Source organism: Grus americana, chromosome 1 (genome assembly GCF_028858705.1).
Source record: "Grus americana isolate bGruAme1 chromosome 1, bGruAme1.mat, whole genome shotgun sequence".
Lineage (NCBI taxonomy): Eukaryota > Metazoa > Chordata > Aves > Gruiformes > Gruidae > Grus > Grus americana.
Window position 1 is genome coordinate 215,160,975 of NC_072852.1, and position 12,578 is coordinate 215,173,552.

Consider the following 12,578-nt stretch of genomic DNA (forward strand, 5'->3'; position numbering starts at 1 on the left):
GAAAGTTATTGCACCGTAAAGTCTTTACCTCCTGTAGAAATAATGGTTATAGGATCACTTCTGAAAAATTATGAAATGAGCATAATTCAGTATTAGGTGGAAAAATTATCTTGTACCTTACGAGCTACTGAACGCTTCACTTGGATTTTACAGACATAAAAAAATAGGAGTGTGATTCTGTTTCTTTGAGATCTCGTGCAAAACAAGAGAGCGTTTCATTGGTTGTACTGGAGTAAAGGAGAGAATCATCAGCTTTTAAAGCATTTCTTAGTCAGTCAACCACGTTGTGAATAAAAGGATTCTTCACTGAAACTTCACCATAAAGCACAGCCCAACTTTATTATGTGCTGCATTTCCTATAAAACTCTGTTCTAAAATGCTTTCACTTAAATAGTGTAGTTGGAGCCAGTTTTATGATTTCAGAGACCAGCATCAGTGTCTTTTCCTCTGTATTTCCTATTTAGTGAACAGCCTTCCTGTATCCCTTATCCTCCACCTTCCCATTTTAACTCAGCTGAGAAATCTTGGGATGTAAAAATAGCGAGTCAATGAGGCATAGAGACCCAAGATGTTTTGGATGGCAGTAGTGGCATCTCTTTCCAACAGTGGCCAGATTGGTTGGCAGATCAGAGAGGAAGATTGTGCTTTCGTAAAGAGAAAAGACATGCATGGAGTAGGTGAGTAGGGTTCAAAACTTGGGAGAAGTTTTCAAAGAATAAGGACCTGAGTCTTTCAGGAATGGAGCTAGTAGGGAATTGTTTTAGGAGCAATGATCATTCGAACATGGATTTTCTAGAAGTGGTAGGTAGTCCTTGAATGATGCTACATTTTGTTACTGAACTATCATGCAATAAAGATTCCTTCTTTTCCTTTTGGAGAAGCTACAACTAACAGTCACTAATATTGCTAACAAAGATGGTGCCAAAGGAGATTTTTAAGAACTATCGGTTTGTAAGCCTTCACGGAGCAGAATGCAGGCAGACACATGTGGAGCTTGAGAAACTGGACAACAGCTGGTCACAAAACCAATCCTGCTCATGAATACTAAAAATATCAGATGAAGACGACCAACTGTTTTGATACTGTAAGGTTAGACTCTAAAGAGACAACAATAATAAAAATCTGCATCTAGAGGTATTATTGTAAATCTTGATTAATAAGCACTTTCCTCTGTACTACAAATACCAACTTCATTAGCCACCTTTGTAAATGTGTTGCTTTTTCCCCTGTCCTTCATGAGACAATTTAAGCAATGGGTTTTCACCGAAGCATTTATTCCATTGGCTTTACTGTATGTTTTGTAGAATTTCTAAAAGACTGTAGAAGGTTTCTTGCAAAAGGTTAACAGCTAAGGACCATACCCACATAAAGAATCATCAGCATCTCCTGACCCATCAGTGGTGGGACCTTATAAACAGTTTCACCGAGTAGGTTAAACAAGCAGATCAGATACTGTTTGTTGCTGCAAACAACTTCAAATTGACTTTTTTTATTGAGCCTGGTGTATAGCTCTTAAAAATTTTGCTCTTCATCATCCACTCTTTTTCTCTTGGGTCTCCCACTCCATCAGCTGCTCAGGAAGTTGAGTGGCAGGATCTGTTGCAAACCGCGTCTGTCAGTGCCACTTTAGCAAGTCCCTGTTTGGGACTTGGTCAAATGTCAGTGCGTTTAGTCCCTTTGTCAGATTGACACTGGCATTCTGGTGCTCCCTTTATTGGCAAGCTTCTCGGCACAGCCTAATTAGTGATTTGTATCCCAGCTGCCCAAGATGTGCCAAACCCTTTCAGAAACTCACTTGTACTATCAGTGGTGGTGTGGGAGTCTTTCTGGATGACTACTCTTTAATTTTCATTTTTTCATATGAGTGTGCCTTTCTTGTTTAACTTCTTGATCTTTTCCATTCTTTTTCCTAACCTTAATTCCTTAATTCAGATGGCAGCTAAGATCAGCAGGGAGGTTTCAAGTTTAAGCTTCTCCTCCAGCTAAACTGAACTGAAGAAGCCAGGCAGGGATTGACTCAGTTCAAGAAAAGACTATCAGGAGTTTCTTCTGCACAGTTAAGAGGCAGGTGGGCAGGGCTTTTTTACAGACAGCTTTTGAGGGAAATACCGCCACAAGCAATGAACTTGAAGGTGTGTATGTTCTGTTGCTTCCTCTTCTTCTTTTGTCCTTCATCCGCCAGCTCAGGCATTTTCTCTGTGTCCATGTGTTTGATCATGATGCCCTTAGCTTTTACCCGGCATTCTAGCAATTTTCCTATCTATCCTAGTACCAGACTGCCCTGAGGTTGTTTAATGTGAGACAGGTGCCTTCAACCCAAAATGGACGAGGTACATTTTGCTGCATCCCATGTTATTATCAAGCAAAAAGGTCACAGCAGCTAAAGCCGCGAGATTGCGTTTGTAACAAATGACTGTATTTATAGGCACTTATCAGCAAGGTGTCTGAGCGTGTCGCAGATGAAGTGCCATGAGTATGTAAAAATCCCTATGCGAGGGATTAGTGGATTACCACAATTATCCTTCTGATGTTTCTGTAAGCAGGAGATGTGCCTCGATTGTTATTTTGCAGGTGGAGCACAAAGACGTACAGACTAGCTGACATGACCAGTGTCACACAGAAAGTCTGTAGCAGAGGAAGAGATCACCTAATTTCATTAATAAAGCTCTTCACAATGAGTAGAAACTTTCTAGATTTTCACTCTATGGTGCTCTGTTGAAGTTTCATCCAGAGCAGAAGGATAAATCCCGTATATATCTATATATGCATACCAATAAAATGTGGAACTGGTAAGTTCAAAGAGATGAAGAGATTTATAGCAACAAATTAAAACATTTACTATGAATAACTTGGCTGAAGATGGCTAAGCAGTTATGATAACCTTCTCCACACATCTGAAACCTTTAAAAGCAAAGGCACAATGAGTTACAGTGGAAATACTTTGAGGAGTTACAGAAATTCTTTGGGGCAAGATTTCCCGTGGCACCTATCCGCAGTCAAGGAAAGAATATACATTTCTTGCAGCAAAAGGGGGTTTAGGATGCATGGAATTTTCTTTTCCCGATGAAAAATGTTTAGCAGAAGCAGTATTTTTGTCTATTTGCCAGTGCCAAGCACAGTGTCAGCAGAAAACATCTATGAATAAGAAATATTGGAAGGGCCAATGTCTAAGTTACAAGACATTGGATCAGAGTCAGTATTAAAGACAAATCTTAAATGTGCTCCCATAATGCGAAATGGCTTTTTGGGAATGTACTTTTCTGGCTTCTGTTCTAAAGCTGGTTTTGTCTGCTTGAATTTTGTTGACAGCCTGTCAAATTTTATTTCTATATGAGCAATGGGAAAGTAAAAGCATCGGTGCACCCCTGTTTGTTTTGCCACTGTGGCCCAGATCTTACCAGGAAGACTTAATTTAATTTTCTAGGGAATAAAGAATGACTTGACAAAGCGATGGTGTAAAATTGTCTGATACGCCATCTGGCATTCTAGATAGCATTTTGACAATGATTTGGTGTTTCAGGGAAGCTTTTATGGACAAATTTAAAAAAAAAAAAAAAAGAAAGGAAAAATCTAATTAAAGAAGAAGAGAAAAGGCAGACTGCTGTTCATTGTAAAACAAGAATCCATACAGCCTGATATAAAAAATTATGAAAGAAACAACCAAAAAAACCCACCAGAAAACAGAAGCAATAGGTGGAATCTGTTAGTAATTCAATGGGAAGCTGAGGCTCCAACTACGAGAAATTCAATTTCGTTCAACTGCAGAAAACACTCTGAACTGGCAGGCCTAGACTAATGGAATAAATCTCTTCTATTAACATGAGAGATAATTTTATGTAAATATATTGGGAGACCTTCTAGCGGAGCTGAGCGTCTTAGCAGTACCACTTAACTTGTTTGTAGTGTAATTGCATTTAGACCAAGGTCTTCTGAAGGAAATGGCTGACTAAATTAGCATTAACCAGGTTCCTGGGGGGCTCGGTGTGTTGTGGGTAGTCGATCTTGCCTCCAGAAAGGACACGTTGACACTAGAGAAGCCAGCTGCTTCCAACGCACTGTATTAACTGTTTTTCCCAAGTGGGGCAAGTTTTGTCACCCAGGGAAGGAGAAGATTTGAGGCTCTAATCAGGCAGTCTGGCCTTTGGTTTTCCTCCAGTTTCCATCCCTCCTGCTTTTAACTGAATTCAGATTTGTGCGTGTTGCTCCAGCTTCTTTTTATCACTGTGGTTTGGGAAAGATGTCCCCTTTGTGGGAACATCTTTCCATATAGCATGTAAATAAAATGATTGTTATAGTCCTCGGGAGGATGGTGGATGCAGCTGGGCTTGCTGACGAGCTGCTTCTCCGAGAAGAGATGCCAGCGTCGTCCGAGTTAGTCAGCACGTAAGATGTGCTAACGGAGTTGGAGTGCCGTGCTGTGAAGCATCGTCGAGAATGGGAAGCAATTCTCTTCTTGGAAGGTGGGAGTTCAAATGCATTTGTTAGGGCTGCCAAGGCGAGAGGAAGCTCTTTGTTTGTCTGTCTTGTGCTGGTGCTTGTTTTTGAAGAAATAGTTGCTGGTGATATGTAATGGACCAGATGCTTGCTGATATAAAGCACATCCCCCCGTTAACATGAACTGAGGACCTAGGCCAATGTGCTCACAATATTACTTAGAAGTTTGCAACTGCTTGGACATGTGTTTTGTGTAGGACAGCAGGAGAGACACCTGCAACATGTTGTATTTTTTCCTTTGCTTGCTTTTAACTCTTGTACGGAAGAAACAACAGGTGGAAGTGTTCTTTTTGGGTTCACAAAAATGTATGATCTTGTCTCTCAAGTATTTTAAAACATTCATAGTCCCAGTGTTGGCTTGAGTATGTTATCGTTAATTCAGAATATCGAGTCCCTCATGCTTATGTCTTAGTCTTCAAGCAACGGTCTGTAGTCTTGCTTTTCACAAAATGTGCAGCCGTTTGATGAGAACCTGAGAGAATACAGTTTTAAACCCTTCCTCAGATCTCTCTGAAGGATGGAAAAGGAGATGGGGCAGGGCAGAGGGGATCGTGGAAAAATCTGGGAAGAGGAGGCCTAGCTTCTGCTCTTAGCTCAGGGATGTGATTAGGCATGCTCCCTTTGTGCAAAAATGCACTACGGTTGGTGACCTGGTGGCTTTAGTGGGGTTATTCCAAGCATTGACATTTGTCCAAGCATATTCCATGGCATTGTGATCCTTTAAGTTATGCTTTGCCTGCCTATTAGAGAGTGACACACATATTCCTGTACTGGAATATTGTTTTGAATTTGTTTTATATAGGAAACTGAGTTAGAGCCTTCTATGGGAGAAGCAATAGAAGCATGAAGAATATTATTAGCTCCAAGTCTTTTCCAATGTGACTCCTAACAAGTCAGTGATGATATATCAGAGGAAACTCAGTGACAGAAAAATCATTTCCATTATCTCATTTTCCTGTGGCCTGTTCCAAAATTGTATATGAATCCGGTTACATTTTAGATTGCCGACACATTCTGGTAACGCTTCGAGAATTTCTGTTAATATTGGAGCTCTCCATTTACATCAGTAGTAGTTTGTTTAAGACTCCATGACAAATGGTCTGTTTTCTGTACTGTGGAATATACAACTGGTGCAGCCCTTATTAAATAGAAAACATACTTTATCTCCTTGCATTATACAATATCGGATTTTTAGGTGGACTGTAAGAAAATAACTTGATCTTTCCCTGATGATCCGTGTTTATGAAATCATCTTTACAAAACATTGCAGATATCATCCTTTGCCTCAGTGAACCAGTAAAGCGACATTTCTCAGTTGAAGTGGGTAGATAGCAAGTGCAGCTGGGATGATTCACTCTAGCTGAGATCTGGTCCTGCACCTGTAGAAACCTCGGCTTTCAATCTCCGCTCTCCAGCAGGACAGCAGTTAGGAAAATCACTCACTGGGTCACGTAAGCACACTGACACCACAATTTGCTGTTGCTGCTCAGAAAAATAGTTACCTTCAGCCAAAAATTGGGTTCAGACACTCTCACAGACATGTAATGCTTTGTCTTTGTAGGAAGCTCCTAAGGTAGCAATGTAGTAATGACTTAGAGGTCTGGAAAAAGACTTTGAAATAAGAACCTAGAAAATCTGTCTTTGGCTTTCCTGCAGATTTGCTGACTGACCTTGGACAACTGAAAATCACTCTGTGCTTTATTTCCTTTCTCTGTAAAATACCTATCTTGCAGTATTAATCAATGTTTGTAAAGACCCTTGAAATCCTTAGATAAAAGAGCACATTACAGAGCATAGAGTAATTGGAATAGAAGTAGCCTATAAAATAGTGCAATCTACCAAACTTGGGAAGAAAAAGCCTGTCCTGTTATCGTGCTCAGTTTGCCAAGCACTTTGTAGGGAAGCTATCTGAACCTTGCAAATTATCTGTCATGGTTTTCCCAAGCGTGGAAGAAATGAGCCATCAAGCCTTGCTCACAGGGTGCTTCTGTGGCTTTTGTGCCTTAAATATGTCCATGAAGTGCTTGGTAGGTTTCTGTTCTCTTTGATTCTAAAATGTGCTTTGCCCTTAATTAGGGCAATATTGTCAAGACACTGTGAAACTAGGTTATAGCAAATCCCAATGTGATGATGCGAACCCTACAGAAGTCCATAGTTAATGAAGCAGTTGCTTTTCAAAAATAGGATAAAGGTAAACCTCATTTTAGGTATCAAATGTTCTTACACTACTCCTGAGAAAGTCTTCAAGAGCAGCATCCAACCATCAAGACACACAGCATGTCCCCCAGCTTTCCAGGACATAAGGACCTGGGCTTTCTAATCCATGGGATTCCCAGCTACAGAAGTAGAGGAAAAACCTGAATTTGTCAAAAGACGTACTAATTCTTATCATTTTTTCTCCTTCTTGCAGACATGCATGTGTGATTCGAGGCCAGGTGATGACAGCAGATGGGACCCCTCTAGTTGGAGTGAACATCAGCTTTGTCAACAATCCTCTTTTTGGATACACAATCAGCAGACAAGACGGCAGGTAGGATGCCTTTATAGGATTTACACTCTTCAAGCAGCAGTTACAGCATTATTACCATCAACACTAAAGAGAAACACCTTCCAAGAGCACGTTTATTGTTGATGCATTTTGAAGATGTTGATGCATTATTGTTTGTTGTTTTGGGGCTACATCTGGCTGGTGACCGCTCACCAGCAGTGTTCCTCAGGATTCAATTCTAGGGCCAGTCGTGTTCAATACATCTATCAACAATCCAGATGCAGGAGTTGAATGCACTGTTAGCAACTTTGCTGACAATACCAAACTGGGAGGTGCTGTTGACTCTCTTGAAGGACAGGAGGCCTTGCAGAGGGATCTAGATAGACTGGAGCATTGGGCTATGATTAATGGGATGAAATTTAACAAGTCCAAATGCCAGATTCTGCACCTAAGAAGGAGTAACACCAGGTACAAGTATAAATTGGGAGAGGAGTGGCTGGACAGCATCCCTGAAGAAAGGGACCTGGGGGTGCTGGTCGACAGCAGGCTCAGTACGAGTCAGCAGTGTGTCCTGGCAGCCAAGAGGGCAAACCACATCCTGGGGGCATCAAACACAGCATGACCAGATGGTCAAAGTGGTGATTGTCCCGCTGTGTTCAGCGTTGGTGTGGCCTCACCTGGAGTACTGTGTGCAGTTCTGGGGCCCTCAGTTTAAGAAGGATGTGAAGGCCCTTGAATGTGTCTGGAGGAGGGCAACAAAGCTGGTGACAGGGCTGGAAGGCATGTCCTGTGAGGAGCGGCTAAGGACTTTGGGGTTGTCTAGTTTGGAGCAAAGGAGGCTGAGGGGTGACCTCATTGCTCCCTACAGCTTCCTGAGGAGGGGACGTGGGGAGGGAGGTGCTGAGCTCTTCTCCCTGGGATCCAGTGACAGGACATGTGGGAACGGTTCAAAGCTGCGCCAGGGGAGGTTCAGACTGGACATGAGGAAGCATTTCTTTACCGAGAGGGTGGTCAAACACTGGAACAGGCTTCCTAGAGAGGTGGTCGATGCCCCAAGTCTGTCAGTGTTTAACAGGCATTTGGACAATGCCCTTACAAACAGGTTTTAAGTTGGTCAGCCCTGAACTGGTCAGGTAGTTGGACTAGATGATCCTTGTAGGTCCCTTCCAACTGAACTATTCTATTCTATTCTTATTATTTATTATTATTAACTTTGTGATATCACCTGGAATCTTTAGCCAACAGTTGGGCAATGCACTGCCCATGCACCTAAAGGAAAGATGTCTCTTGCTCCCAACAGCTCTATTCTTGCTAATTCACGTTGGAATGATTAGGAAGAAGTCATTAAGATTATGGTTGTGTTAGAAGCAAGTGCTTAAAATCTGAGCAATCATGTTCAACCAAAACAAAAGCATTGCAAATTGGGAAACTCTTTCATCTTTTCTTTTGTCTGTTAGTGCTAATTGGCTCCCTTTCTTTTAAGAACAAAAATGAAACATAAGAGGTTCCAGCTGCACATGCTCTATGTATTGACTACTAACCACTAGCACTTGGGAGAGGATTTGTAGATTTTAGCACCTCACCAATCCACGACTTTCATTAAAGGTTTAACTTGGCCAGAGAAGCTGATCGAATTATAATAAAAGAGAGGAACATGTGCTAGCAACATGTGCTTAATGCTGCCTCGTCCGTGCTCAGGAGGGTTTGCACCTGCTCGAACACTGATAGTGACTAGGAGGCTTTCCGAGTGATGCTCTACCTCTTGGACATCACGACAATAAAATCTGGATAATAAAGAGGCATCCCAGGAAAACTAGTGGTCTCCTTTGGAAAAGGGTGCCCGTAGCTTAGGCTACTGCAAAAAGGAGGAAGTCTTGTACATTTATGCTATGAGTATCTCTGGCAACCTTACTGAACCTACTTTGCCTGACAGTGAGATCCGAACTGCACTCTCAAGATCAGATTGCTGGGTATAGACCAGCACGAAATCTGTGTCTATTAGAACAGATAAATACGCCTGCAAAATTCCTGGGCAATAATGCCTGCTGTAACCCTTTCTTTCATGTTTCCTTGTACTGTATACAATACCAAACTACTGTGTGTAATCTTTCATTTACATTATAAGTACTTTGAGGAAGGGACCATCTCTTTGCTTTACAGTTGTGCTGTACCTAGCACAGGGGGCCTTGTCTTAAACTGCACCTCTAGGCAGCAAACATACCAGTAAGCCAAACAGGACCAGAGCACGGGGGTGAGCATTGCTATCCGAGCTCCAGACCTTTTCAATGTTTGAGTAACTATGTCTTTCCAATTCCTGGGTGGTGAAAAGGAACTCCTCTATAAGCCTTCTTCTGCTGGCAGTTCAAGCCAAGGATGTTCCTTTCACACTACGTCCTGCCCAACCTCCAGCTGAGCAGGGGACCCAGGGCAGAATCCAATGCAGCTGGAGCATCAGTATGCTCCACCAATCTTCAGTGGGCTGCTGGTTCCTCAGGGCCGGCTGTCAGCCTCCAGAAATTAAATTAGTTTCAAGGAGCTCAGTGCTGCAGTTTGCTGACTCAGCCCCCGGCAGATACTCCGCTCCAAATAATAAAAATGACAGAAATCAGCTGTATCAGACAAGGGAATCTGTGACCAAGTGGGATTCATCCTGAAGCTGGAATTTCTGTCGGCAGCTGCTGGCGGTCAGTGTAACCCCAGAGTGCGTGGTGTCAGCTCTTCTGATTTCATTTTCTTCGCCTTCCCCTCAAATCAATCTGCTTCTGCAGTCTGCTTCTGCAGAAACCTCCTGCAAGTCTGGTGCACGAGTGACATTCAGTAAATTGTCCCATTGCAGTGCTGAGTCTCCTGAATCATAAAAATACCTTCCAAAATTGTCTAGAGGCATACATGCAGATATTTTCTCAAACGAATGGGCACAGCAGTGCATCTGTGTACTCTGGAGGTAATAAATGGACAAGTGAAAGCCCTTCTCTTAAAGAACACCAAAATCCAGTGACTTCCTCAGTGGTGAGGTCTTCTAAAAATTCCCTTGAAGTCTTTAGGAACATTCAGACTAAAATGATCAGGACATAAAATGATGTCAGACATCCCTTACTTCTAATCCTAGTCTCGCGGCTGATCTAGTGGGTACCGTTAGGTGCATCTCTCAACATTCCTATGCCAGCCAACCGGCCTGTGAAAGGGAGATAACATTTACTTGCCTTCCTCACTGATCATTACAGCATTTATTAAATACTATGTGTAAAGCACTTTCAAAAACACATAAAGAATTAGTGCTATTACAATTTCTGTTCCGTGTTTCGATGGTTTTCAGTAATTTTCTGAATAGAGCACGACTCTTTTCTCATCAGCTTTTCCTCAGTGCAGTTTTCATGTTTTAAGAACTGGATGCTCTTAAGCAAAAAGTAGTTGCTCCTGAACTACAGTAGCAGACTGCGTGCGTTCCCAGTCCATAGCAGTGCACAGTCATATGAGGTCATCTGGACCATCTCTGGTGTCACTCTGGTTTGGAGGAAAAATGGGAGCGTGCATGCAAGCAGTTACCTTGTTCCAGGGGTTATGAGATAACTGCATAAAACTCACCGGCTTTATTATTTGACATATTCACCATAGGAATATCTGTTCTTGAAAATGTGCACTGAGTTGCCTTAAATTGATTTAGCAAATCAGTTTACTGAGAGCAGGGCAATAACTGTGTTTTAAAAGTAAGGGAGTTTAAAGACAGAATTGCATCAGTTTAGCTAGATTGGTTCCTAAGCTGATTTTGTTGCTTCGGGTTTGGGGTTTTGGGTTGGGTTTGGGTTTTTTTGGCATGACCAAGTTTCAGAATGAGTATCATAAGTACAATTTCAGTTCTGGAATTACAGTGAACTGAATTTTTCACCCCTGTAAGTGGGTTCACTGTATTCCAAGTCTCCGCAAATATGTTCCACTCCTATTCCAGTACTCAGATACAGCCTCTAATAATGAAATCCTGGTCCTATTTAAGTCACATTACTTAGTCTGAGCAAAACTTTGATAACTTCAAGGCTTTCATGTGTTTTTAGCCTAATTATTGGGACACAGACTTTTTTCGGATAATAAGGCATGAAGATAAAATGACAGATCTCAGACCACTCTATTGTATGCATGATTTCTCTGTGAAGTCTTTGGTGACTCGAAGGTGAATTGAAGTATTGGTACTGGATTATAAACCCCATTTTAAAATAAAGCTTTAAATTTGATTAATCTGGTAGTTTGTAAAGGTTCCAAGTCCTCAGTATCCCATTGTTGTAGGCACAGTGTTAATAAAACAGCAGGAAAGTCTCCAGACTTCTGCAGTATCGTATATTTGCCATCACATTCAGCAACTTTGGCATGGCTGTCTCAGAAAGACCAAATATGTGGATTTCCAGAGCAAAGCGATGAGAAAGGGTTACATTTTTCTATGTTGTGGGGTTTTGGGGTTTTTTTTAAGCCTGTTTTGTGGATAAATAGAGAATTTCATCCTTTGGCCTGTCTCTCCAGAGCCTTTAAAAAAACCAGAACAATATGACTGTACAACAAGTATGATTTTTTAGAGTGATAAAAAAGACATCAGAGATCAGCAGCAAAACCAGAAATAAAATTATCTCGTTCCTTCATTCCCAAGATGGTTTTGCTCTTGTTAAATTTAATTTCACTAAGGGAAGCTGGGAGGAAGGTGTTTTCAGTTTGGGTTTTTCTGTTTGGTTTTGGTTTTAGCTTTTGTTCAATTCATCAAGGTAACTTCAAAGCTGCAGCCTGTGACTCTGGGAAGAACTTTGTGAGCAGCAGCGCCTGCTAAAAAAATACTGCCTGTCTCTGAGTGTTTTCAGAGCTGCTGGAGCCTGACGTGGAGGTGATGCTTTCCCTTCTCCATCCTGCTTTGGGGAGGCAGGAGAGGCGAGGATGTTTCTCCCCAGCAGGTTACCATCCCTGACCCAGGCTCAATGAAGCCAAGGACCGTTCACAAAGGAGCGATACGGAGGTGTTTCCAAATAAAACCTCTCTCCCACTCGCCTAAAATCTTGTTAAGCGTCATTTGTAATGGTTGTTTCTTTCCTCCCATTGCCCCTTTCAGTGCCCAGATTCATGCAGAGCAAGCTTCTCCCTCCTAGCTGAAGGGCTTGCCAAATGCTAATTGACTGTTAAAAATGTTCTCATCAAAGTACAAATGCTGCGCAGCTTTGCTGGCAAGGACCAGCAAGTTACTCGTCAGGCTGTTGCAAGCCAAGCTCCATAGGTCTGGGAAGCCGATGCCCCCACTTGAGTGCTAGAATAAACATGTCTTTAGCTTTTTTCAATGCTTTCCGCTCCCTCCCATGGACTCAATTTAACATTCCTTCCTGAATAACTTTCTTTGCATAATTATATTTGCTAAATGGCACCTCAGTCTATCGGCCATAAAAAAAAAAAAATTCTTCTGAATGATGACTTGCCAAAGTTTGGGGTTTTTTTAGAAATAGCTCATACCCATTGTTGCTCCTCTGGGATTTTTGCAGGTGATCTGAAAGCCTCATAATTAATTTAAAAGATAATTTTAAATACTTTTTTCAGCTGCTTTCTTACCTTGTAGTTGCAAGGTGCATCAAGG

At 41.8% G+C, this 12,578-nt stretch overlaps 1 protein-coding gene across 2 annotated transcripts in view; it reads left to right on the forward strand.

The window, feature by feature from the left end:
• Positions 1-12,578, forward strand: part of TENM4 (teneurin transmembrane protein 4) — a 622,246-nt gene that overhangs the window by 527,758 nt on the left and 81,910 nt on the right. For both annotated transcript variants that reach the window (XM_054803254.1, XM_054803243.1), the window contains one exon: positions 6,905-7,024. In XM_054803254.1, coding sequence (XP_054659229.1) covers positions 6,905-7,024 — 120 coding nt within the window. The remainder of the gene's footprint in view (positions 1-6,904; positions 7,025-12,578) is intronic.